Here is a 27,748-nt window from a genome sequence, read left to right as displayed (position 1 = left end):
GTAGGAATGCCCTCAGGTCCCCAGAGGGGAACAAGAATCAGAAAATGGGAACCGGGACTCTGTGTTCCATTCTTGTGGTTTACTCTGCTCTGGGTTCCCGTAGTAGAATACAGCCTGCCAGTCTTGGTTTGGTGATCCCTGCCCTAGAAGAAAGTGCAAAGCAGAGAGAAAAAAAGTGAAGTGTAGGGTGGCTTGGCTGCGTGTTCAAGGTAAGTGGTGAGAGAGGAGTTGGGAAGACTGTCGAGGACCTTGGGGGCTGAGAGGTGCCTAGAGGCAGAGCCAAGTCAGAGGGAGGAACTAGGGGCCAGGTCAGATGGTTTGGCCTTAGGAACTAAGCCCAGGAAAAATGTGGCTATGCGTGAGTAGTGGAGGTGAAACTGCTGGACAAGGAGGATGGCATTAGGCCTCTGGCTAAGGCCCCTAATTTTCATCCCACAGGGGAACAGAACTTCATCAAGTCACTGATCAACTTTGATAAAGACAATATCTCAGATAAGGTTCTGAAGAAGATCGGGGCCTACTGCGCCCAGCCTGACTTCCAGCCTGACATCATCGGCCGCGTCTCCCTGGCTGCCAAGTCCCTCTGCATGTGGGTGCGGGCCATGGAGGTAAGGGCGTCTGGGCTGGGGCGGGGCGGTAGGGAGGGCAGGCCTGGGGGAGGGTGGATGCACAGACCCAAGTGGAAGGAGGGGATGCCTGGAGGTGCGGGGGTTGGTGGGTTGGCGGGTGACACCCATAGCCTGTCTCCCCGCAGCTGTATGGGCGGCTGTATCGGGTGGTGGAGCCCAAGCGGATCCGGATGAATGCTGCCTTGGCTCAGCTTCGGGAGAAGCAAGCCGCGCTCGCTGAGGCCCAGGAGAAGCTGCGGGAGGTGAGCCGATCGCCTGTCCTTTCCATGGAGGTCCCTCTCCCAGAGTTCTGGATTGCTTCATTAAGCATTTGTTTTTCCCCATCTAATTCTACCTCCCTTCCCCATGTCCTGTGCCATTCCAGTCCTGTCTCCTTCCCACTCTGTGCCCTTTTTAGACTGGGCTGCCTCTGGCTCAGAAAGCTAAGTCAATTGCAGAGGGTTATAAAGGCTCAGAGGCACTGCGACCCAGGAGCCCTTCCAAAGATTGACTTGGGAGCTGGCAATCTCTGTCACACCCTTCGGAGATGGGGCCTGAGATATTAACTGATGAAATCTGGGTGGCAAATTGGTCTTTGCCAGAGGGATGGGTCAAGAGTGTCTGTGTCGCTTCTGTGGACCAAGAACAACGTGAGGGTGTCTGTGCATATGTTGTGTGGGGACGGGCTCTCCTAGAGGCCAAGTGGGTTAGTTACCGTGAGGAGTCTGGGCAACCCAGGCAATCTCCTGCAAGATGCATGCATGAGGCCAGGCGCCACGGCTCACACCTGTAATCCCAGCACTTTGGAAGGCCAAGGTAGGTGGATCACCTGAGGTCACGAGTTCAAGACTAGCCTGGCCAACATGGTGAAACCCCGTCTCTACTAAAAATACAAAAATTAGCCAGGCATGGGGGCGGGCGCCTGTAATCCCAGCTACTTGGGAGGCTGAGGCATGAGAATCGTTTGAACCCGGGAGGTGGAGGTTGCAGTGAGCCAAGTTCACGCCACTGCACTGCAGGCTGGCAACAGAGTGAGACTGTCTCAAAGAAAAAAAAACAAAAAACAAAAAACAAGATGCATGCATGAGTGACTCCTGAACCAGGCAGAATGATGGGCAAGTGCCATTATCAAAAAAATTCAAAATTCTTCCAGTTTATCATTTGATTTTTTAAATGATTGATTTAATAGGTAATACTACTCTATCCCCAAGGTAATACAGTTACATGGTTTGAAGTGTGAAAGGTACAAAGGGGTATCCAATAAGAAGTCTCCCTCGCCCACCTTCTGTTCTCTAGCCACCAGCTTTCCTCTCTGAAAGCAGCCGATATTACTGTCACCCAGGCTGGAGTGCAGTGGTGCAATCTCAGCCCACTGCAACCTCCGCCTCCTGGGTTCAAGCGATTCTCCTGCCTCAGCCTCCCAAGTAGCTGGGACTACAGGTGCCCACCACCACGCCTGGCTGATTTTTGTATTTTTAGTAGAGACGGGGTTTTGCCATGTTGGCCAGGCTGGTCTCAAACTCCTGACCTCAGGTGATCTGCTGGCCTCAGCCTCTCAAAAGTGCTGGGATTACAGGCATGAGCCACTGCCCCCAGCCTGCACCTTACTATCTTATTTACCTGTGAGTCGAAGATTGTTCCTTATCAGTATGTAAAGAGCCTCTGCTTTCTTTTTACCACTGCATGATATTCCAGTGGGTAGCTACAGGGACACCATCATTTATTTAACTGTTCCCCATTTGAGGGAGACACTGTTTCCAATCTTTGGATCTTTGCTTGCCTTGTAACTTTGTTGGTGCTATCTTCATATAGAAATTTAAAATATTTATAAAATTGAAGCTGGCCATACAATTTCAAACTGTTTTACCTAAAACCAACTTTGGAAAACATTCAGGTTCGACCTCCACAGATCAGATGAGGAGCCTGAGGCCAGGGAGATCAAGGGCTCACTGGCTCATCACCGTCAGAGCTGGGCTAGATCCCGGGTTTCCTGACTTCATGCCACTCTGCCCATGGCTCATCCCCGTTTTTTCCTGCTGTAGGCATCTTTACTGTCAAAAGTTAAGCTGCCCGCGAGGCCTCTTCTGTGTGGGGAACTCACCCAGGTCGGGTGAACAGGGTTTCTCTCTGCACCTGCTCCTCCACGGCTCCATCCCTGCTACCACTGCCACCTCCCAACCTCTCACAAAACTTTGCTCTTTTACTCTCTCTTTTCCCAAGAGTGAAGAATCACAGGTGTGGCGATCTGTTTGGAAAGGGTTTTCACCTAGATGAATCATATCCTGGGCTAAATAATTAGAAGTGGTTCCTTACATATGTGAAAAATGGGACCTCTGTGGTGCACTGCCAACAATGTCATTCATCAAACAAGCATTTATAGCGCACCCAGTGTTAGGTCTTTTGGTGGAGGGTCCACACCCACACTTGAGAACCCCTAAGTGATAACAGAAAGCAGATAGGGAACAAACATTTCTCCTTTTTTGTGGACAAAGGCTGTTAAGTTTACGAGCCAAATGCACCTTAAAAAAAAAAAAAAAAGAAGAAGCAGCATTTATGTGTTTATTTTTAGAGATGGGGTCTTGCTATGTTGCCCAGGCTGGTCTTGGTCTTGGATTCCCATCTCAGTCTCACAAGTTGTTGGGATTACAGGTGTGAGCCACCATGCCCCCAAATGTACCTTCCTTTCCTTCCTTCCTTCCCTCCCTCCCTTCCTTCTTTCCTTCCTTCCTTTTCTTCTTTCTTTTCTTTCTTTCTTTCTTTTTCTTTTCTTTTTTTTTTTTTGAGACATGATCTCACCCTGTCGCCCAGACTGGAATGCAGTGGCGCAATCATGACTCCTTGCAGCCTTGACTTCCTGGGCTCTGGTGATCCTCCCACCCAAGCCTCCTGAGTAGCTGGGCCTACAGGCACACTCCACCATTCCTGGCTAATTTTTTGTGTTTTTTGTAGAGACGGGGTTTTACCATGTTACCCAGTCTGGTCTTGAACTCCTGGGCTCAAGTGACCCTCTTGCCTTGGCCTCCCAAGTTGCTAGGATTACAAGGGTGAGCCACCCCACCTGGCCCAAATATACCCTTTTTGTTTTGTTTTGTTTCATTTTGTTTTTGAGACAGAGTCTCGCTCTATCACCCAGGCTGGAGTCCGGTGGCACGATCCCAGCTCGCTGTAACTTCTGCCTCCCAGATTCAAGTGATTCTCCTGCCTCAGCCTCCCGAGTAGCTGGGATTACAGGCGTCTGCCACCACGCCTGGCTAATTTTTATATTTTTAGTAGAGATGGGGTTTCACTACGTTGGCCAGGCTGGTCTTGAACTTCTTACCTCAAGTGATCTGCCCGCCTCGGCCTCCCAAAGTGCTGGGATTACAGGTGTGAGCCACCACGCCCGCCCCCAAATGTACCTTTTAATAGAACTTCACAATAGACACTGTGCTGATACCTGGGCCCTGCCCCAGGCCAATTAAGTAAGAATCCCTGGCAGAGCATAAGAATCACATTTTAAAAGCTTTCTTGTCAGAACCTACCAGAGATGGGAAAGCTTATGCATAGTACTGAGGCTCAGGTCTGAAAAGAGGCTCAGAGCCCAACTACAGTGCAGATCAGAACAAATTTTGAGTAAATAGCTTTAGCCATTACTCACTTGTCAGCTGGTTCTGATATACAGCAAGGGTTACAAACCAGTGGCGTAGATAGGGTCCCAGAAGGCTCTGAAATGGGTCAGAACAGAATCTTAATATACTTCAAGGCAACTGTATCCCCAAGTCTGAACATTCCCATTTTTTCCTATTTTGCATTCCAAATTATGTCTTAATCTACTTCAGGGCAACTGTATCCCCAAGTCTGAACATTCCCATTTTTTCCTATTTTGCATTCCAAATTATGTCTTAATCTACTTTAGGGCAACTGTATCCCCAAGGTTGAACATTCGCATTTTTTTCCTATTTTGCATTCCAAATTATGTCTAGTCACATTGTCCAATATAACATATCAGAGGCCATGCAGTTCAGTTAAATGACAGCATTAAAACACTCCAATAATAACAATATACAGAAATTCCACAAATTTGAATATAACCCCTAGGGAGAAATTAAATTTTAAAGATTAAATAAATCCCTTTGTAAACTAAAGTCCAAAGAAATGGAAATTCGAAATCAACTAATCTTGCCTTTGTGAGTTAAAAATCTAGACTTCAACCTTCTAAAGCCCCCAAATCATCCTCCCCAACTTCCTGTTCTGCTCCGTCTCAGCTGAGGGGTTATCTCAGTTCATTTGGGCTCCTATAACAAAATACTGGGTAATTTATAAATAACAGGAATTGATATCTTACAGTTCTGAAGGCTGGAAAGTCTAAAACCAAGGTGCAAGTACATTCGACGTCTGGTAGGGTCAGTTCCTCATAGATGATGCTTATGTGTGTCTTCACATAACAAGGGACAAACAAGCTCTCTTGGGCTTCTTTTACTAGGGCACTAATCCCATTCCTGAGGGCCCCACCCCCGTGACCTAATCACCTCCCAGATGCCCCACCTTGCAACACCACTCCACTGGAGATTAAGTTCAAAAATGAATTTGAGTGAGATGACATTTGGACCGTAGCAGGGTGGGGGTTCTCTGGGTAGATCAGTTTTCTTAACCTGGGCTGTCTCTCCCTGGAAAAGGATGTTGTTCCTCAGGACCTCAGAGGCTGTATTAAGTTCAGAATGAAGTCTCTCATGAGCATTATTTGAGATTAAAATAGAACTCAAGGGTCTTAATAAGGCATACACAACCTGCAGATAAAATTAAGTTGCCAAAAAACTGGTTATTACTGTTGCCAAAGACCGTAGAAGAAATCTAATAGCATTTGAGGGAATGAGGATACACAGAGAAAATCTTGGTTTTAGCTTCACCAAAATGTCAGTTATCTGGAACCATGACTTGTGCACTTAAATTTAACTAGGAGAAATCTTTAGCAATAGATTAATATAAGAGATACAATCTAACCAATAAGCATTTACTGGATCGGGGGTTATAAATCCACACATATGTATACACTCTTTTCTTAGGGGGTAAAATACATATAAAATATGTCATTATAACCATTTTGAAGTGCACAATTCAGGCCGGGCTTGGTGGCTGATGCCTGTAATCCCAGCTCTTTGGGAGGCAGGGGCCGGGAGATTGCTTGAGCCTAGAAGTTCAAGATCAGCCTGGGCAACATAGAGAGACTTTGTCCCCACAAAATATAAAAAAATTAGCCAGATACAGTGGCGCACACCTGTAGTTCCAGCTACTTGGAAGGCTGAGGTGGGAGGATCACCTGAGCCCAGAAGGTTGAGGGTGCAGCTATGATTATGCCACTGTCCTCCAGCCTGGGCAACAGAGCAAAATCCTGCCTCAAAAAATAAAGATAAAAATAAAGCCGGGTGTGGTGGCCCACGCCTGGAATCCCAGCACTTTGGGAGGCCGAGGTGGGCGGATCATCCGAGGTCAGGAGTTTGAGACCAGCCTGGCCAACATGGTGAAACCCTGTCTCTACTAAAAATACCAAAAAAAAAAAAAAAAAAGCTGGGCGTGGTGGTAGGCACCTGTAATCCTAGCTACTAGGGAGGCTGAGGCAGGAGAATCGCTTGAACCCAGGAGGTGGAGGTTGCAGTGAGCTGAGATCGCGTGATTGCACTCCAGCCTGAGTGACAAGAGTGAGATTCTGTCTCAAAAAAAAAAAAAAAAAGCCTAAAATGGATACACCAGGCAACAGCAGTATAGACTACTTGCGTATGTATAGAATACCTCTGGAAGGAGAGTCAAGGAACAGGTAACACTGGCTGCCTCTAAAGAAGGAACCCGGCTGAGTGGGGAATAGGGTTAGGAGGAAGACCTTTCATACCCTCACGCCCTTGGGCCTTTTGAATTTTTGATAGCTATTCAAAGATTCACAAAGTAAACAAAATTTAAAGGAACAAGAAACAGCAGTGTGAAGATGTGCTTATGCCTGTATATGAATTTCTTTTTTTTCTTTTGCAGGTTTTTTCTTCTTTTTTTTTTTTTTTTGGTGGGGGGACGTAGAGACAGGGTCTTGCTGTGCTGCTAGGGGTCTCAAACTCCTGGCCTCAAGCAATCCTCCCACCTCTGCCTCCCAAAGTGCTGGGATTACAGGCGTGAGCCACCGTGCCTGGCCTTGTACAAGGATATTTATTACAGCATTGTTAATAGCAGAATGTTGGAAAAACACAAATGTGTATCCGTAGGAGACTTGTTACATAAATCATGGTTCGATCTCACATAAGAGTATTTTGCAGCTACCAAAAAGAATGAGGCAGCTCACAAGAACTGATTTGGAAACAAGTAAAAAAAATAGTAAAGTACAAACAGTGTTATAGCATATAACCACTGATTAAAAATTCATTTATTCTGGCTGGGCCCAGTGGCTCATGCCTGTAATTCCAGCACTTTGGAAGGTTGACATGAGTGGATGACTGGAGGTCAGGAGTTTGAGACCAGCCTGGCCAACATGTTGAAACACCGTCTCTACTAAAAATACAAAAATTAGCCAGGCATGGCGGTGCACACCTGTAATCCCAGCTACTCGGAAGGCTGAGGCAGGAGAATCGCTTGAACCCAGGCGGTGGAGGTTGCAGTGAGCCAACATGTCGCCACTGCACTCCAGCCTGGGCAACAGTGTGAGACTCTGTCTCAAAAAAAAAAAAAAAATTATTTATTCAAAAAAATATGTGAGTGCTGAGCATTATTTTAGGTCTAAGGATTCAGTGGTTAACAAGTCCCTACCTTCACTGTGCTTATATTTTTCTTATATATAAATGATTCTGTGCATGGACTATTCTAGAAAGCCACACGGGAAACTAGGGCAGGGCCTGGGACCAGGCTCAGGAATGGCAGGAAGACTTCCCCTTCACCAGGGGCACTTTTGTTCCTTTTGGATTTTGATTTATGTAAATATATTCACGATTCTCAAAAAAAAAAGGTAGTAAAAATTATTTTCTAAGATATGACAAAGATTTTATTAGGTGTAATAATAGTGTTGTGGTTATGCAAAAAAAAGTCCTTATTATTATTACTTTTAAAGATATGTTATAAAGTATTTAGGTTTGAGGATTTCATGAGTTTTTAATTTACTTAAAGATACTTTGGCAAAAAACAAGTAGATGAAATATATATAGCAAAATGTTAACTGTGAAATCTAGCTGATGGGTGTTTCTAGGTTTAAAAATTTTCATAATAATTTTTAAAAATTTAAAGCTCCAAAGAGATTAGCATACTTTAAAAATAGAGGCATACGCATATTTTTCAGAGATATGGAAGTAACAACTAGCATAAATAAAAAGAAAAGTGGTTAAAAAGCAGTTTGCCATGGTTGGGCGTGGTGGCTCATGCCTGTAATCCCAGCGCTTTGGGAGGGTGAGGCTGGAGGATCACCTGAGGTCAGGAGTTTGAGACCAGCCTCTACTAAAAACACAAAAATTGACTGGGTATGGTGGTGCACGCCTGTAATTCCAGCTACTCGGGAGGCTGAGGCAGGAGAATCGCTTGAGCCCAGGAGGCAGAGGATGCAGTGAGCTGAGATCATGCCATTGCACTCCAGCCTGGGAGACAAGAGCAAGATTCTGTCTCAAAACAAACAAACAAACAAAGTAGTTTGCCTCAGAGGAAGAAGTCTGGCTGTGGGAAAAGTGGTCTAGATGCTACTTTTCCTGTAACCTCTTTTATATCATTTAGGTTTTAACCTTGTGCATGTATGTCTTTCTTTTTTTTTTGAGACCAAAAAAAAAAAAAGATTGGCCAGGCTGGTCTGGAACTCCTGACCTGGTGATCTGCCTGCCTTGGCTTCCCAAAGTGCTGGGATTACAGGTGTGAGCCACCGCACCTGGCCCTCCATGTTGTTTTAAAGAATATCTTTTGGAGAGTGATCTCTCCCATTTCCAAGTGCTTGGGCCAGGTAGTGCTTGCTTGCTGTGTGCCTCGCACCGTGCCACAGCCCTTACCTGCAGCAACCCCGGCGAGGCTCCGAAAGGGTGAAACTTACCAGAATTACTCAGTTAAGGCAGAGCTACTTCTACTTTCTAGTAGTGGAACTATTTCCATGATGTGGGCTGCCTTTCCCAGTGAGGTGGCGGTGGGAAAGGGAACATGTATCATGTAAATGCTATGTGTAATCCCCCACCCCATATTCCTCATGATGAAAAGGACGGTGATACAGTCTGTATCCAGGCACAACTGCTGTTGGCCGTCAGATATATGTACAGGATCATACACACATACACAGGATCATACACACATATATAGGATCATACACACATATACAGGATCTTACACACATATACAGGATCATACACACATATACAGGATCATACACACATATACAGGTTCTTACACGCATATACAGGATCATACACGCATATACAGGATCTTACACACATATACAGGATAACAAATACAGGATCATACACACATATACAGGATCATACACACATATACAGGGTCTTACACGCATATACAGGATCATACACGCATATACAGGATCATACACGCATATACAGGATCATACACGCATATACAGTATCATACACGCATATACAGGATCTTACACGCATATACAGGATCATACACACATATACAGGTTCTTACACACATATACAGGATCTTACACACATACACAGGATCATACACACATACACAGGTTCTTACACGCATATAAAGGATCATACACACATATACAGGTTCTTACACACATATACAGGATCGTAAACACATACACAGGATCATACACACATACACAGGTTCTTACACGCATATACAGGATCATACACACATATACAGGATCTTACACACATATACAGGATCATACACACATATACAGGATCATACACACATATACAGGATCATACACACATATACAGGATCTTGGGACAAGGCTCTATCAGTTCTCTCCTTCAGATTTCAGTGAATGTATATATATTCATTCCAACCTCAACAGAGTCCACAGGTGGCAATGACTTGAGAGGGGTTTCTCTAGTATACACAGCTCTGCCCAGGCCTCCATCTCTGGTGTGGGACCTTGCACTTGGTCCTTTGTCTTTTTATTTCTATTCTTATTTTCTACTTTTTGAATAGAGGCGGGGTCTCACCATGTCGCCAGGTTGGTCTCAAGCTCCTGGCCTCAAGTGATCCTTCTACCTTGGCTTGCCAAAATATTGGGATTACAATAGGCATGAGCCACCATGCCCAGCCAGCCCTTTGTCAGGAATGGACTCTCCCTCTAACAGCTCTTGGGTTCATTTCTCTCTTTTTCTTCCTCTTTCAAGGTTCCACCTTAGGTATGGCCTCTGGCATGGAGTGGCAGTCATTTATGTGCTGTCTGGCCTTCACTTGCCAATCCATCTTGTGTGGCTTATTATGCTTCAAGAGGTCTCCGTCCCCTACCCAGCTACCCCGAAACTACCAAGTAGTTTCTGGCTCTAGGAAAGGGTGGTGGAAGGAAGGGGAAGAAAATTCACCTCATCTCACGTATTTTATCTCATTTACTCTTCACGATAACCCTATAGGGTAGGTATTCTTTTACAACATGAGGAAACTAGGCTCAAAGAGATTAATTTAACAAAGCTACAAAATGGCAGCTACAAAATGGCAGCACAAAATAGCAGCTACAAAATGACAGAGTCATGATGTGAACGAGAACAATCTGGCTGCAAGCCCTGTGTTTGATGCGCTATACTTGAATCTCTCCCAGGTAGCTGAGAAACTGGAGATGCTAAAGAAACAGTATGACGAGAAGCTGGCACAGAAGGAGGAGCTTCACAAGAAGTCTGAAGAGATGGAGCTGAAGCTGGAGCGAGCCGGGATGCTGGTGTCGGGATTGGCTGGCGAGAAGGCCAGATGGGAAGAGACAGTCCAGGTGAGATCGACTGTACCACCTGGTGTCCTTTCACTCTGCCCGCCACTTCTGAGAGACCCATCCCTTTTAGCTTGAGGAGCAGTCAGGGAAAACAGGGACACCTGGGTATAGGGAACTCTAAGAACTGAGGCGTGGGAGCTCTTCCCCTCCCCCTGCACACCTTTGGTGAGAGCAATGGAAGGAAAGGCTTTTTGCATCATTAGGGATCTGCTTCAGTGTTTGGGCAGGGCTGGGAAGCACACACAAGGACTCTTGATGCAGCCCAACAACCAGACAGAAAACAGACACGGCACATCTTGCTTCTGCCCCTCAGTGAGCTCCTGGCTTCGCAAAAAGGTTAGGCCTTATCACCAGAATGTAAACATTGCCATTAGAGATAGAGAACTCGAAAGTAATTAGAACCAGGCTAGAGTTGTCAGGACACACAGGTTTAGGGGAGGGAAAGAAACTCTTTAAACCTGACAGTGTCCAGAAGAGGGTGCCTTCAAAAGCATTCCAAGTGTCTCCCAGAGTGCTGGGGCCCAGGCAGGCTTACCCTCCCTCCTGTCCGCCAGGGCCTGGAGGAGGACCTGGGCTATCTGGTGGGGGACTGTCTCCTGGCAGCTGCCTTCCTGTCCTACATGGGACCCTTCCTGACCAACTACCGGGATGAGATTGTCAACCAAATCTGGATCAGGAAGGTGAGATGGTGCTCAGGTATGACAAGTAGGCTCCGAGACCAGGGCTGGGAGCAGGACCTTTGGGAACATTAAGAGATACCGTGAAGGCACAGGGACTGCTGGGCTCAGCTCTTCAAGTTAAAGCGTGGGGCTTTTCTCTCCCCAGATCTGGGAGCTTCAGGTTCCTTGCTCCCCTTCCTTTGCCATTGATAACTTCCTGTCCAATCCTACCAAAGTCCGGGACTGGAACATCCAAGGGTTGCCCTCAGACGCCTTCTCCACTGAGAATGGCATCATCGTCACCCGAGGCAACAGGTAAGGGTGCTGCTGGGCATGGGGGCGGTACAGGAGCATGGGAGAGGGCCTCACCTCTGACCTGTACTCCCCCTCCAGGTGGGCACTGATGATCGACCCTCAGGCGCAGGCCCTGAAATGGATTAAGAACATGGAAGGAGGCCAGGTGTGAGGCTGGGGGGCCGGATTAGTCCCCCTCTTCCTGAGGCCCCACCTCTCCCCCAGTGTTTCTTCACCTTCCCCCTTGCCCTCTAGGGCCTGAAGATCATTGACCTGCAGATGAGCGATTACCTGCGAATCCTAGAAAATGCCATTCAGTTTGGATACCCGGTGCTACTTCAGAATGTGCAGGAATATCTGGACCCCACACTGAACCCCGTGCTCAATAAATCTGTGGCCCGAATCGGTCAGGACAAGTCCCCAAGACCAGCCGAGTGGAATGCTAGGGAGGGAAGGGCTGGCTCTCTGACTGTGTCCTCTTCTTACCTGTCCCTCCGTTCAGACAGCCCTGGGCTGGGGCCTTAGTACAGGCCAAGTCACTGCCCCTGGATGCCGGTGGGGGACGGGTTAGCTGGTACCCATCATATGGAGTCCTTGCCCCTGACCCTTCCGTGGATGCAGGTGGTCGGCTGTTGATGCACATTGGCGATAAGGAGGTGGAATACAATAACAATTTCCGTTTCTACATCACCACCAAGCTCTCCAACCCCCACTACAGCCCAGAGACCTCAGCGAAGACCACCATTGTCAACTTTGCTGTTAAAGAACAGGTGGGTGCAGGCTGAGGTCCAGACTGAGCTAGGGTGAAGCAGGAAGAGTTTGGAAGGATTGAGAAAAGGCATAAGCTTGTGTTGGGCAGCTGAGGATGAGGGGTCTTTCGAGGTGGAAAGGGATGAGGAAGGTGAAGGTCAAAGGGGTGAGAGCCCCTCACTGTGAGTCCTGATGCCCCCAGGGCCTGGAGGCCCAGCTGCTGGGCATTGTGGTGCGGAAGGAGCGGCCTGAGCTGGAGGAGCAGAAGGACTCACTGGTCATCAACATCGCGGCTGGCAAGAGAAAGCTCAAGGAGCTGGAGGATGAGATCCTGCGGTGAGGCCCTGCCTTCCCCTCCCACCGCCCCACGGGTCTACTCCCAGCCAGCCTCCACCCAGTCTACCCCAGGCACGACGGCATCCCAGGGAGCCTGGTCCCCCTAACCCCTTGCTCCATGTGCCTCTGGGCCTCCCCTTAGGCTGCTGAATGAGGCCACCGGCTCCCTGCTGGATGACGTGCAGCTGGTGAACACACTGCAGACCTCCAAGATCACAGCCACAGAGGTGACTGAGCAGCTGGAGACCAGTGAGACCACAGAGATCAACATTGACTTGGCGCGGGAGGTAAGCCCCCTGCCCTCCAGTCCTGCCTCCCGCCAGCCATCCAAGATGCAACTCCATCATGACGACTCGAGACCTCTCCTTCCCTGAGCCCCTGCTCCCTGCCATGTCCCTCGGTGGCCCTGACTCCACCCCCCCCGCCCCCGCCGGCAGGCTTACCGCCCGTGCGCCCAGCGGGCATCAATCCTGTTCTTCGTGCTCAATGATATGGGCTGCATCGACCCCATGTACCAGTTCTCACTGGATGCCTACATCAGCCTCTTCATCCTCAGCATCGACAAGAGCCACCGCAGCAATAAGCTGGAGGACCGCATTGACTACCTGAACGACTACCACACCTATGCTGTCTACAGGTCTGAGGGTGCCCCCAGTATGCCCCAGCCCAGAGGCCGAGTGGCCGTGGTTGTTCTGGCCGCTGCGCCTTCGTGCTTTCCCGCACCGCGGCTCTCAGCTGCCACTGTCCTCGGCATATGTCCTCCTGGTAGCTCCTCAGTCTCATGGCTTAACCATCACCTGTGGGCCGACAATTCCCCATCTTGTGTCCGTAGCCCTCCCTTGAGCACTGGACTTGTCTACACAACTGTTGGCGATACCAGCACTGCCCAGACGTTAACGGGCAGGAAGTGCACTGGCAATCTTGTGAAAATACCAGTTGGGATTTGGCAGGTCTGGGGTGGGGCCTGGGGTTCTGCAACTCCAACAAGCTCCCAGGGGGTGCCACTGCTCCTGGTCTGTGGATCACATTTGAGCAGCAAGGAACTGGACTTCTCTACCCTGACATCCCACAGACCCTTCAAGCTCAACTTGCTTCAGATCCAACTCATTCTCTTCCCTCTTCCTTCAGGGTCCTCATCCTTGGATGGCACCAACACCCACGACCCAATCACCCAAGCCAGAAATTGGGAGTTATCCTTTATTTTTATAATTTTCATTTGTACAGAAAGGGTCTCCCTATGTTGCCCTGGCTCGTCTCAAACTCCTAAGCTCGAGGGATCCTCCTGCCATGGTCTCCCACAGTGTTGGGATTACAGGCGTGAGCCACCGTGCCTGGCAAGAACTGGGAGTTATCCTTGACTCTTCCCTTTCAAAGCAGTCACCAGGTTTTGTTCATGAATATTTCTGCAACTGTTCCCTCCCCATCTTCCCACTGCTTGGCTGTACTTTAGTTCTGGCCCTGGTGATCCTTTTTTCTGAGTTGCACAATGGTCTCCTATAGGTCTTTCTGCCCCTACCCACTGTCCCTCTCAACCCACCCTCCTGCATTGCCCACCTGAGCAAATCTGACCATGCCGCTTCCCGGGTCTGACTGCCAGTGGTTGGTTGCTTGGTCCCTGTGGCCCACGAAAGCCCTCATGACCTGGCCTTCTCCTGCCTCAGCCTCACCTTTCCTGCCTTGCACTGGGGGCCTGAGCGTCCCTGACTGCCCTGCACGCTGTGCCCTTCTCGTGCTTTTGCTCATGCTGTGACCTCTCTGCCTCTCCCATGTCACCTGAAAACTCTGCTGCAGCTTGGGGCAGCTCCTCTCGGAAACTTTCCCTGAGTCCAGCAGGCAGGGACATCATAACCGATGGCCTCTCTGTCCTCTCCGAGACTGTGGCTTATTCATCTTTGTGACTTCAGGACCTAGCAGAGTGCCTGGCAAGATAGTAGGGGAATAATGAATGTTTTGTTTTTTTAATGGAACTGAACGACTAATTATGAGTGAATGGCTGGGCACGTTGGCTCATGCCTGTAATCCCAGCACTTTGGGAGGCTGAGGCGGGCGGATCACCTGAGGTCAGGAGTTCAAGACCAGCCTGGCCAACATGGTGAAACCCCGTCTCTACTAAAAATATAAAAATTAGCCAGGCGTGGTGATGGGCTCCTGTAATCCCAGCTACCTGGGAGGCTGAGGCAGGAGAATAGCTTGAACCTGGGAGGTGGAGTTGCAGTGAGCCGAGATCGCACCATGGTACTCCAGCCTGGGTGACAACAGCAAAACTCTGTCTCAAAAAGTAATAATAATAATAAGTGAACTCTGGGAAATTCTTGTCTCTAGGCCCCTGAGTCCTTGGCTATTTCCAGGAGGTTAGGATTAGAGGCTGGTGAGGTCGTCTGTGTGAGGCTGTGTGATAGTAGGATCATAGCATTCGAGTGGAGCATCAGCCCCCATTCCATCCTGCCCCTCCCTCCTCCCTGTTGTTTTGTCCCAGGTACACCTGCCGTACCCTTTTTGAACGCCACAAACTACTATTCAGTTTTCATATGTGTGCCAAAATCTTGGAGACTTCTGGCAAACTCAACATGGATGAATACAACTTCTTTCTACGTGGGGGTGTGGTGAGTTGGGCAGAGAGCACATCCCAGGACGGGATGGTGGTCAAGGTTGGGGATGAGGGCAAGTGTGACAAGGACTCCAGACCCAGAGGGTCAGGCCCACGGCATCAGTGAGTGAGCTGAGAAAATCCAGGTCAGCATCAGCTGCATGGTGAGCTCCCTGGGGCTGCGGAGGTGACTTGCCATGCACCCCCTTGCACTCAGCACAGGCTGGGCTCTGTGGCATGTCTCACCTGTGTCCCACAGATTGGCCTGATCATGCCACTTTTTACTGCCTTTCAAGGCACTCCTTCCCCAGCCTGAGTTCCACGGTCGCCCTCACAATCTCTCCCTCACAGGCTCCTCAACGCCCATTTTCCTCCTCTCTGTGTTGCATCTACCACTCTGGCTAGATCCAGCTTCTCTTCCCCTCGGTCCCTGCGTGGCCTGTGCACTGAGCATGGCCAGAGAAGAACACACCCACACCAGCTGGACTCGCTTTAAGTCCATGATCATGAACCTCAACGAGGCCCTTAAGGCTTCCAGACAACCATGCTGCACTCTCCCACCCTCCTAGACATTTTCTTGACTTTTCCCACCTTCACTTCCTGCCTCCCACCCCAAACTCTCAACACAGCAACCAGAGAGGTCCCACTCTGTCACTCAGGCTGGACTGCAGTGGCAGTGATCTTGGCTTACTGCAGCCTTGACCTCCCAGGCTCAAGCCATCCTCCCATCTTAGCCTCTGGAATAGCTGGGACTACAGGCCTGTGCTACCACGCCCAGCTAATTTTTGTATTTTTTGTAGAGGCGGGGTCGCACCATGTTGCCCAGGCTGGTCTCAAACTCCTGGGCTCAAGCGATCCTCCCACCTCAGCCTCCCAAAGTGCTGGGATTATAGGTGTGAGCCACTGTGCCCGGCCTGAGAGGTCCTTTTAAAGTGGATGCCATTGTGACAGGCTCCCGATGGCTGGCGCCGCCTCCCACCACACAGCCCCTACTCCACTCCAGCCACGCAGGCCTCATTGCCTTCCCCAAACCCCCTGGCATGTCTCGCCTCAGGGCCTTTGCGTGGCCGTGCCTTCTGCTGGAAGCCTACTCCCCGGTGTGTGCACCTGGCCATCTCTCACCTCCTTCAAACCTCACCTCAGTGCGACCTTGATCTTCTTATTTAATACTTCAAACTACCCCTCAACACTCCCAGTCTCCCTTACCCTCCTCAGAGTATCCTATTTTTCCATGGCACTGCCATCTTTGCTATACTAGATAATTTACTTATTTGTTATGTTTTTGGTTCATAATCTGCCCATGAGTTCACAATCCCATGTTAGAAAATAAAATCCCCAAGGGCAGAGATATTTGTCCGTTTTGCTCAGTAATGCATCCCAATGATTAAAGTGCATAGTTGGCGAACAATAAATATTTGTTAAGAAGAATGAATAAGCAAGTGAGCGAATGAATGAGTAAATAGTTTGTGCTTCTATGAAGGTGAGGCTACCAACCAGTCATTAGGTTGGAGACATTATTACCAGGCAACCAGCAGAGGGCGCCAGCTTCCTAAATTTGAACTGTGAGGGCTAAGGGCAGGGTCTGAGTCCTAGACCCCACGTTTATTCCCCAGGATCCCTGTATTCATCTCTTCACTCTCATAGAAAACCCATTTTGGGCTGGGCGCGGTGGCTCACACCTGTAATCCCAGTACTTTGGGAGGCCGAGGAGGGTGATCACCTGAGATCAGGAGTTTGAGACCAGCCTGGCCAACACGGTGAAACCCCGTCTCTACTAAAAATACAGTAATTAGCCAGGTGTGGTGGCAAGCACCTGTAATCTCAGCTACTCAGGAGGCTGAGGCAGGAGAATCGCTTGAACCTGGGGGTCAGAGGTTGCAGTGAGCCGAGATTGTGCCATCGCACTCTGGCCTAGGTGACAAGAATGAGACTCCATCTCAAAAAAAAAAAAAATTCCATTTTCGCTTTCCTACCGAGAGAGAGAGAGAAATACAGAAAGAGAGAGAGAGAGAGAAAGGAGAAAAAGATCACTCTTCTTTGGAAGTATTCCCAAGTCAATCCCTTCTTCCCCCTCTCCCACCAGGTCTTAGATCGGGAGGGCCAAATGGACAATCCATGTACTAGCTGGCTTGCAGATGCCTACTGGGATAACATCACAGAGCTAGACAAACTGACCAACTTCCATGGACTCATGAACTCCTTTGAGCAGTATCCTCGTGACTGGCACCTGTGGTATACCAGTGCTGCCCCAGAGAAGGCGATGCTGCCAGGTACCGGGCGTCTGTGCCCCACTGTCACTTTTCTCCTTCCCTCCATTCAGCCACGTGCCTGCCCTTCCCGTTGTCCTCCATCCCCTCTCCCAGCTGGTGCTGGCCGCCTGGCTCGGAGCACATTCCCGGCAGGTGCCCCTTTGTCTGGATTCCCTGCTCTTCCAGACTCACTCCCTTTCCCTGCAATGACTCACCTCATCCCCAGGTGAGTGGGAAAATGCCTGCAATGAAATGCAACGGATGCTGATCGTCCGCTCCCTGCGCCAGGACCGCGTGGCCTTCTGCGTGACCTCCTTCATCGTCACCAACCTTGGCTCCCGCTTCATCGAGCCGCCTGTGCTGAATATGAAGTTGGTCGGTGGCTCGGCTTCCTTGTCTCCACGGCCCCTGGGTCTTTCCTGCCTCCTTCGCTCTGTTTCAGTCTCCTTCATCTCTCTCTCTCACTTTGGTCATGTGGCCTTCCGCCTGATGCTATACCTGTGCTTCTGGCAGGTGATGGAGGATTCAACCCCACGATCCCCACTCGTGTTCATCCTGTCCCCTGGTGTGGACCCCACCAGCGCCCTGCTGCAGCTGGCAGAGCATATGGGCATGGCCCAGCGCTTCCACGCCCTGTCCCTGGGCCAGGGCCAGGCCCCCATCGCTGCTCGGCTCCTTCGAGAGGGTGTGACTCAGGGTTGGTGTCCATCCTTTCTTTCACCCCCATCTTCAGCCCAGTCCTTGTCCCTAGAACCTCCAACCTCAATTACACTACTGTCCCTGTACCTCCCACTTCTACAGAGGGCCCCAGAAGTGGCAGATCTGAGTGGTAGGCCCTCCCAGCACCCCCACCCCAACACCAGGTGGAAAGCGTGAGGACAGGCAGGGCTTAGGAAATGATTCCCACTGACTCTGGCATCTCCTTGCAGGACATTGGGTGTTCCTGGCAAACTGCCACCTCTCACTGTCTTGGATGCCTAATCTGGACAAGCTGGTGGAGCAGCTGCAGGTGGAGGATCCTCATCCATCCTTCCGCCTCTGGCTCAGCTCCAGCCCCCACCCAGACTTCCCTATCTCAACCTTGCAGGTCAGCGTCAAGATGACCACAGAGCCACCAAAGGTATGTGGCCATAGAGAGCCAGCATCATCAGGGCCATCTGGTCCACCTTAACTCCTGCTAGCACCAGAGAGAGGGCTTAACCTAAAAACAACATGGCTTTGATTTGATTGTCCTCAAAAAATTCCACCTCATTCCTCTCCTGTTTGTGCCAAACTCCTAGAACATAATAATAATAGCTAACATTTCTTGAGTGATTATCATGTGCCAGGCACTGTTCTAAGTTCTTTACATTTATTAACTCGTTTAATATGCATGTGTGCACACACGCCCTATAAGGTGAATACTGTTACCCCCATTTTAAAGATAGGAAACTGAGATACAGAAAGAGTAAATAAGTATTCCAGAGCCAGAGTTTGGGTAGTTGGGTCCGCAAATTCATTCTTTTATACCTCAGAACCTTCCTGCCTTCCATCATTTCCTTACATTCTCTTCCGAATGTCACACTTCCTGCCTCTTTGTCCTTCCTTTCCTCCGACTCTACTGAAATTTTTATCTCCAATATCACAAGCTCATCACCAAATGCAATCATCACCACCCTCTAAAATCTGCCGTGTCACTGCGCTTCACCCACTCACCCCTGCTTAAACTATTTTAGTAGCTTTTCATTGCGCTTAGTCGAGATCAAAATCCTTTTTGCTCACCCTGTGAAAAGCACATGGACCAGTATGTATCATCCTCAACAGATAAGAGCTGTTTGAATCACGCATGGGTGCCTTTCATCATTCTTAATCCTCCTTGGCCACTTGGGGCAGCTGTCACAGTCGACTGTCCCTTTCCCTGGCTCCCTGACACATCGCTCCTGCTTTCCCCCCTGTCTTTTGACATATCATTTATTACTTCTGTGTTTCTTTTTCCTCTGCCTGTGGCCAGATTGCAATACTTACTCCTTGACCTAAGGACTAAGAGGGGAGGGCCAAAGAGGGGAGGGACCCTCAGTCCTGGCCCAACGTTTCTCATTCTACTTTCTCCTTTCACAAGTTGTTGGAGAAATTGTCCTTTTCATGATTTCAACTCTAATCCCATCTCTGGCACCAGCCCCAAAGTCAGTTCCAGCTCTGAATTGCCATCGGATTACAAAGCACTTCTTGGCACACCAGCACCATAATAGCACACTCGTTTCACACTTTTTTGTCCCAACCCCCAAGACTCAGAATGTGATTATGTTTAGAGACAGGATTTTTTTTAGAAAGAGTCTCAGCCAGGCATGGTGGCTCAGGCCAGGTGTGATGGTTCACACCTGTAATCCTAGCATTTGGGGAGGCTGAAGCAGGTGGATCACCTGAGCTCAGGAAGGTTAGATATGGAGTTCAGGTATGATAACCCCAGCTAGAGGTGGAGGTTGCAGGGAGCCGAGATTGCGCCATTATACTGCAGCCTGGGCTTCTCCTCCCAGGTTCAAGCAGTTCTCCTGCCTCAGCCACCTGAGTAGCTGGGATTACAGGTGCGCACCACTACACCCTGCTAATTTTTGCATTTTTAGTAGAGACGGGGTTTCGCCATGTTGGCCAGGCTGGTCTCGAACTCCTGACCTCAGGTGATCCACCCACCTTGGCTTCCCAAAGTGCTGGGATTACAGGTGTGAGCCACCGCGCCCAGCCTGAGTTTTACTTCAAATAAGAAAGCCCCTGTATTCACAGCCCACAGTTGCCAGTTTGGGGTATAGTCCTGGAGTATATTCCTGGGTCACTTCCTGCTATCCAGTTTTTTAAAAAAGCTAGATATTAAGTAATCTAAGTTTAAGTAGATACAAAAGAAGATTTATAAACTATATGCAAGTTATAAAGGATCATGATTCCATGAATATCTGTGTGCCCATCATCTTTTTTTTTTTTTTTTTTTTGAGATGGAGTCTCGCTCTGTCACCCAGGCTGGAGTGCAGTGGTGCCATCTCGGCTCACTGAAACATCCGCCTCCCAGATTCAAGCGATTCTCCTGCTTCAGCCTCCGAGTAGCTGGGATTACAAGTGCCTGCCACCACACCTGGCTAATTTTTGTATTTTTAGTAGAAATGGAGTTTCACCATGTTGGCCAGGCTGGTCTCGAACTCCTGACCTCAGGCGATCCGCCTCCTCTCGGCCTCCCAAAGTGCTGGGATTAGAGGTGTGAGTCACCGCACCCGGCCCACCATCCTTTTAAGAGAGAAAAATCCCAGCATTTTCTTTGAAGTCCCAGTGTGCCTCTTCCCAGTCTCATCACTTTCCCTCCCCACTCAGAGGAAACCACTCTTCTGAATCTTGTATTTGTCATTTTCTTTATAATGTTTTTCTTTTCCTCTGGAGTTAGGGATTCTTTATCATTGTAATGCAAAAGTTTGTATTGCTAATGCAACCATTGCTATATACGTTTCTCTGCAACTTGCTTTTTTCATTCAACATTATGTGCTTGACATGCATTCATGATGTTCTTCGCGTTTTGTAGTTCTTCCAGAACTGTATATCCATACTATATATGTAGGATATATTCCAGATCCTAATCCTTTGTCAGTTATGTGTTTTGTGGTTTGTCTCTTCTCTTTTATGCTGTTTTTTGGTGAAGAGAAATTCTTAATTTTTATGAGGTTGAATTTAGCTATCTTTCCTTTTTTAAATGGTTTGTGCTCCTTTGTCTTGTTCAAGAAATCCTTGCTTACTTTAAGATTGTAAAAGTACTCTCCTATACTTGCCTTCCAAAAAATTTATAATTTGACTTACACATTTAAGTTTTTTATCACTTGGAATTCATTTTTGTGACTGTGGTATGAGGTAGAGGTCCAATTTTCTTTTGTTTTGTTTTGCTTTTTTTGAGACAGAGTCTTGCTCTGTCACCCAGGCTGGAGTGCAGCGGCGTGATCTCGGTTCGCTGCAACCTCTGCCTCCCGGGTTTAAGTGATTCTCCTGCCTCAGTCTCCCGAGTAGCTGAGATTACAGGCACCTGCCGCCCTGCCAGCTAATTTTGTTATTTTTTGTAGAGACGGGGTTTCACCATGTTGACCAGGCTGTTCTCGAACTTCTGACCTCAGGTGATCCACCCGCCTCAGCCTTCCAAACTGTTGGGATTACAGGCATCAGCCATCGCGCCCAGCCAATTTTATTTTTTTCTACATGGATAACCAATTCTCCCAGTACCACTTCTCAAATACTGCAAAAGTACTTTTCTGATCTGTAGTGCCTGCTCAGCCTTCAATCATGTTTCCATATATGTATGGGTTTCAGGGTCCTTTATTCTGTTCATTGGTCAAATTGTTTTATCCTGGAATCAATACTTTAGTCTTTGTTTGTTTGTTTAGGATGGAGTCTCACTCTGTGGCCCAGACTGGAGTGCACTGGCACCATCTTGGCTCACTGCAACCTCCGCCTCCCAGGCTCTAGCAATCCTTCCACCTGCACCTCACAGGTGTACACCACCACTCTGGCTAATTTTTGTATTTTTTTGTAGAGACTGGGTTTCACCATGTTGGCCAGGCTGGTCTTGGACTCCTGGACTTAAGCTGTCCTCCTGCTTCAGCCTTCCAAACTGCTGGGATTACAGGTGTAACCCACAGTGCCGTGCTGATATATTTTCGTCTTAATTACTACATAGCTTTATAATAATTCTTGATGGCTGGTAAGGCACATCCTCTTACCTTATTCTTCTTCAGGCTATTCTTGACCTTTTATTCTCCAGTATAAATTTTAGAATTCATTTGTTCTATAAAAAAAAGTTCTATTCATCAATTTGGGGAAAATTCACATCCTTAGAACAATGAAGCTCCTAATCTTTAAGTATATTTCTCCATTTATTCATTTTTTCCTCTTTTTTTTTTAGAGAGAGAAGGGTCTTGCTCTATAGCCCAGGTTGGAGCGCAGTGGTACAATCATAGCACAATGGGATTGCAGGTAGCATGAGCCACTGTTCCCAGCCTCCATTCATTATTTATTTTAATAAAATTCTGTAATGTTCTTTTTTTATTTTTTATTTTTTTAATAGAGACAGAGTCTTGTTATGTTGCCCGCGTTCGTCTCAAACTCCTAGGCTCAAGTGATCCTCCCATCTTGGCCTCCCAAAGTGCTGAGATTACACGTGTGACCCACTATGCCTGGCCTAAAATTCTGTAATTTTCTCCATAAATAATCATACATTTTAATTGGATTTATTTCTTGGTACTTGACATATCTTGATGTCATAAATGGCATTTTTTTAGAAGTCACATGTTATTTTTGTTACTGCTATCCAGTATTCCTCAAGTTTCTCACTATTCCATTCTGTGAGTCATAGATAAGTCTTTTTAAAACGCTGTTTGAACAGATCGCTGTCCTACTCAACATAGAGACTGGCTCCATGATGCCCGGTGAATCAAGTCCAAATGGCCCAAACATCCATTATTCTTTTTTTTTTTTTTTTTTTTGAGACAGAGTCTTGCTCTGTCACCCAGGCTACAGTGCAGTGGCACTCTGCAACCTCCGCCTCCTGGGTTCAAGTGATTCTTCTGCCTCAGCCTCCCAAGTAGCTGGGACTACAGGCGCGCATCACCACGCCTGGCTAATTTTTGTATCTTTAGTAGAGAGGGGTTTCACCATATTGGCCAGGCTGGTCTCAAACTCCTGACCTCCTGATCTGCCCACCTTGGCCTCCCAAAGTGCTGGGATTACAAGCGTGAGCCACTGTGCCCGGCCAAACATCCATTATTCTTATTGCATCTCCATCTGTCCATGGCCCTCCCTTCCCACCTGAGCACTTGCACTTGACTTCAGCCAGGCTCATCCTCTCACTTTATTCTGTCCTCGGTGCCTTTATTCAATTCCTTCCATCTCCAGGAAAGCGAGACTCTCCTCTCAAGCCTAGTCATATCCTTCCCATTTGGAAGGCTTAGTTCAAATCCCAGCTTGCTCATGGAGACTAATAATGCCAATCGCATAGACTGTTCTTCCTTGATGATATATTATGGCCTTTTTAATCTACACTAACCTTTGCACACAATTCTGTACATTTTTGTTAGTTGCATGTATATGTATTTATCTTTGTTCATATTTTCTGACACCCCAAATTGCGCTGGCCTACCTACCACTGAGAACATCAGGGCTGAGAGCATCAAAAGTGGTGGGATGGCTGGGTGCGGTGTCTCACACCTGTAATCCCAGCACTTTGGGAGGCCGAGGCAGGTGGATCGCTTGAGGTCAGGAGTTTGAGACCAGCCTGGCCAACATAGTGGAACCCTGTCTCTACTAAAAATACAAAAAATTAGCTGGGCGTGGTGGCGGGCGCCTGTAATCACAGTTACTTGGGAGGCTGAGGCAGGAGAATCGCTTGAATCCAGGAGGCAGAGGTTGCAGTGAGCTGAGATCACACCATTGCACTCCAGCCTGGGCAACAAGAGCGAAACTCCATCTCAAAAAAAAAAAAAAGTGGTGGGACAAGAAGGCAGGGCTGCCGCAAGCCCATACAGTGCCTATCTGCCAATTAGAGAAAGGCACTCAGCCTTGTGGAAGAATGCAGATCTTGGCATGTAGATCAATGGCTACATTTCAGCCTCCACTCACCCTTTCAGCCAGCGCCTTTGTGCAATGAAGAACCTCCACAACTGTATATGGCGGTGCTAGTGGCAGGTCTGAGTATGATGCATGTCACCCCATCTTTGTATTTCATTGTCCCCAGGGCCTAAAGGCCAACATGACACGTCTTTACCAACTGATGTCAGAACCACAGTTTTCCCGCTGCTCCAAACCTGCCAAATATAAGAAGCTGCTATTTTCACTCTGTTTCTTTCACTCTGTATTACTTGAACGCAAAAAGTTCCTGCAGCTTGGCTGGAACATCATCTATGGCTTCAATGACTCTGACTTTGAGGTTTGTATTAGCCAGGGGTCCTCATCCCAGCCCTCTCTCCTTACACTTCCAACCCCATGGCTCCCCTGTGGGACACAAAGCCTGTGTTGAAGCCCCATTGGCAGATTTCCTGCCATAACTCTGTGGGAATGGGGGCTTGGGTTGGGACTATGCCTAGGTGTCAGAAAACTTGCTGAGCCTCTATCTGGATGAGTACGAGGAGACACCTTGGGACGCACTTAAGTACCTCATTGCCGGCATCAACTATGGTGGACATGTCACAGATGACTGGGACCGGCGCCTGCTGACCACTTACATCAATGATTATTTCTGTGACCAGTCTCTATCAACTCCCTTCTACCGGTGAGGGGGAGGTGGCCCTGGGCAGGGAGCCAGAGGTCACAAGTCAGCCAGGTGGCGGGATCAGGGGTGGGGGAAATGTTTGAGGAGAGGACGTGAGATTGGGAGAAGACAGAGTTTATGGGATTGGGAGGAGGAGCAGGGCAGGGAGCTGGACAAATGGGACATGCATAGGCTTGGGGTCTTGGCCTGGCATTGAGGCCTGAGTCCCCACAATGTGGCAGTAATTATGCTATGACTCCCTAGGTTGTCAGCACTGGAGACTTATTTCATCCCCAAGGATGGGAGCCTGGGTTCTTACAAGGAATACATCAGCTTATTGCCTGGCATGGACCCCCCTGAGGCCTTTGGCCAGCACCCCAATGCTGATGTGGCCTCTCAGATCGCTGAGGCACGAACCCTCTTTGATACTTTGCTTTCCTTGCAACCTCAGATTACACCCACCAGGGCTGGAGGCCAGACCCGGGAAGAGAAGGTAAAAAGAGCTGGACTTGGGGGAGGGAAAGTGATGAGAAGAAGGGGCTACACTCAAGAGCTCTTGCCTGCTCAGGTCCTTGAGTTGGCCGCTGATGTGAAGCAGAAGATCCCTGAAATGATCGACTATGAGGGGACTCGAAAACTGCTAGCTCTCGACCCCTCCCCCCTCAATGTGGTCCTTCTGCAGGAGATCCAGAGATACAACACACTGATGCAGACCATCCTGTAAGAGGAGGGGGACTCTGCGGAACAGGGGAGGGGGTGAGGAGAGGCCTTCACCTTCTGGCTAGAATGACGTTCCCAGGCCCACCCCATCTCTAACACTCCACCTCATCCTGCTCAGGTTCTCACTGACAGACCTAGAGAAAGGCATCCAGGGCCTCATTGTCATGTCTACAAGCCTGGAAGAGATTTTCAATTGCATCTTTGATGCCCACGTTCCTCCACTCTGGGGAAAGGCAAGATTATACCATTGTTGATCCTTCTCCAACAATGAGCTCCCCTCTCAATCCTGTGCCCCCCAATCTCCTGGTTCTAGGTGGGCATACAGCAAACTGCAGAGAGCCAAAACTTTGAAGTTAGATAGGTTCAAGGTTGAAACCTGGCTCTGCCATTCATTGACTGACTTCATACAACTTATTAACTTACAGACTTACTCAGGGCAAATTACTAACCTCTCCAAGGATGTTTCAGAGATTCCCAGTACTGTGCCTACCACTCAGTAGGTGCTTCATCAATGCTACCTGGTTAATATTACCGCGGTTATTATTATGAATGCATAGCTGTTGTTGTATGCCTCTTTCCTGGACGTTGGCGTTGGAGAGCTTTGTTCACCTGTAGTTGGGGAACAGGGGCTGCCACCACATAATCTTCCCATATCTGCTTCAGGTGCTCAAAATAAGGATTTGGGCTGGACGCGGTGGCTCATGCCTGCAATCTCAGCACTTTGGGAGGCTGAGGTGGTCAGATCACCTGAGTTCAGGAGTTTGAGACCAGCTTGGTCAACATGGTGAAACCCCGTCTGTACTAAAAAAATACAAAAATTAGCCGGGCGTGGTGGTGGGCGCCTGTAATCCCAGCTACTTGGGAGGCTGAGGCAGGAGAATCGCTTGAACTTGGGAGGTGGAGGTTGCAGTGAGCCAAGATCGTACCACTGCACTCCAGCCTGGGTGACAAGAGCGAAACTCTGTCTGTAAATAAATAAATACGGATTTGAATGCACGGCCAAGTGAGTGAATACACACGCGCTCCTTCCCCAGGCATACCCCTCACAAAAGCCATTGGCTGCTTGGACCCGGGACTTGGCCATGCGTGTGGAGCAGTTTGAGCTGTGGGCCAGCCGGGCCCGGCCTCCTGTGATCTTCTGGTTGTCTGGTTTCACCTTTCCCACTGGCTTCCTCACTGCTGTGCTGCAGTCTTCAGCTCGCCAAAACAACGTGAGCAATGTGCAAAGTGTGAGGGGGATGTATGCTGGGGCCGTGTATGTGTTCTCCTCTTCGGGGTCCTCTCTTATTCTCACCTTCAACCCCCAGGTTTCAGTGGACAGCCTCTCCTGGGAGTTTATCGTTTCCACTGTGGATGACAGCAACCTAGTGTATCCCCCCAAGGTGGGAGCCAGTTGTGCTTGGGGCTCTGAGCAAAAGAGGGCACTGGGAGCAAAAATAGGAAATAATTGGACGAGAAGGGAGGAGAGAGGGAGCAGGTCAGGGGCGCTGGCAATTTAAGTCTAGCTTCTCCCAGACCTGCTCCCATTTCTCCCCAGGATGGTGTCTGGGTCCGGGGCCTGTACCTGGAAGGTGCTGGCTGGGACCGGAAGAACTCCTGCTTGGTGGAGGCAGAGCCCATGCAGCTTGTCTGTCTCATGCCCACGATCCACTTCCGGCCTGCAGAGAGCCGCAAGAAGAGCGCCAAGGGTGGGACAGCTCCCCAGGCAGGACCTGCCTGCCCCGTCCCTAGTTTGGAACCTAACCCATTATCTGCTCCAGCCCATCCCACACCCGCTCCTGCCCTGCTCTCCCGGAGGCTCCAGGAGTCTGACTTCTCCTCTCCTTTTCCCCAGGCATGTACTCCTGCCCCTGTTATTACTATCCCAACCGGGCAGGCAGCTCAGACCGAGCCTCCTTTGTCATCGGCATTGACCTGCGGTCTGGGGCCATGACATCTGATCATTGGATCAAGAGGGGCACTGCTCTACTCATGAGCCTGGACAGCTGAGACCTCCTCCTCTTCTCCGCTTGAGAGAGAGGGTCAGGGACTCCAGGAGCTAAGACAGATGTTGCACCTAGGACTGAGGCTGGACCTCACTCAGACTTTGACCTTGGCCGAATTTGTGTGATGTGGCCCTGGAGATACCTAGTTGTGTTAGCCATAAAAGTGGAAGAGTTGTATTGGAGCTCAGTTCTGTAAAACACCCGCGACAACAAGCCTTAAGTCTCTCAATGCAATGGTGAGGGTCTGGGGAGGGAGGAAGCCTCGGCCTCACAGAGGACAGAGCTACTGCGGAGTTGCTACAGGGTGGGGAAAGAAGCGAGGGAGGTGGGGCGGCCTGGAGAGGAACGGAGGCGTGGCCCTGAACCAAAGGGCAGGGCGGAGCCGCCTGAAGAGGCTGTGGCTTAAGTCTCCGGGCAGGACTTCAGTGGGT

General features: G+C 49.0%; 1 protein-coding gene across 1 annotated transcript in view; it reads left to right on the top strand.

Moving 5' to 3' along the window:
- LOC100581416 (dynein heavy chain 2, axonemal) overlaps positions 1-27,532 on the top strand; it is a 58,540-nt gene extending 31,008 nt beyond the window's left edge. The window contains exons 33-57 of the mRNA XM_030799798.1: positions 439-608; positions 755-871; positions 10,330-10,494; positions 11,049-11,174; positions 11,320-11,468; positions 11,547-11,613; positions 11,703-11,853; positions 12,069-12,217; positions 12,400-12,533; positions 12,676-12,820; positions 12,971-13,170; positions 15,010-15,136; positions 17,204-17,390; positions 17,596-17,744; positions 17,883-18,066; positions 18,299-18,489; positions 24,100-24,291; positions 24,449-24,633; positions 24,877-25,105; positions 25,181-25,332; positions 25,451-25,565; positions 26,367-26,543; positions 26,640-26,714; positions 26,870-27,020; positions 27,167-27,532. Coding sequence (XP_030655658.1) covers positions 439-608; positions 755-871; positions 10,330-10,494; positions 11,049-11,174; positions 11,320-11,468; positions 11,547-11,613; positions 11,703-11,853; positions 12,069-12,217; positions 12,400-12,533; positions 12,676-12,820; positions 12,971-13,170; positions 15,010-15,136; positions 17,204-17,390; positions 17,596-17,744; positions 17,883-18,066; positions 18,299-18,489; positions 24,100-24,291; positions 24,449-24,633; positions 24,877-25,105; positions 25,181-25,332; positions 25,451-25,565; positions 26,367-26,543; positions 26,640-26,714; positions 26,870-27,020; positions 27,167-27,321 — 3,842 coding nt within the window. The 3' untranslated portion in view covers positions 27,322-27,532. The remainder of the gene's footprint in view (positions 1-438; positions 609-754; positions 872-10,329; positions 10,495-11,048; positions 11,175-11,319; positions 11,469-11,546; positions 11,614-11,702; positions 11,854-12,068; positions 12,218-12,399; positions 12,534-12,675; positions 12,821-12,970; positions 13,171-15,009; positions 15,137-17,203; positions 17,391-17,595; positions 17,745-17,882; positions 18,067-18,298; positions 18,490-24,099; positions 24,292-24,448; positions 24,634-24,876; positions 25,106-25,180; positions 25,333-25,450; positions 25,566-26,366; positions 26,544-26,639; positions 26,715-26,869; positions 27,021-27,166) is intronic.
- The last annotated feature ends 216 nt before the right edge of the window (positions 27,533-27,748 follow it).

The sequence above is a fragment of the Nomascus leucogenys genome, chromosome 19, assembly GCF_006542625.1.
Source record: "Nomascus leucogenys isolate Asia chromosome 19, Asia_NLE_v1, whole genome shotgun sequence".
NCBI lineage: Eukaryota > Metazoa > Chordata > Mammalia > Primates > Hylobatidae > Nomascus > Nomascus leucogenys.
The sequence above is the reverse complement of the archived record's forward strand: the minus strand, read 5'-3'. Positions and strand labels throughout refer to the sequence as shown.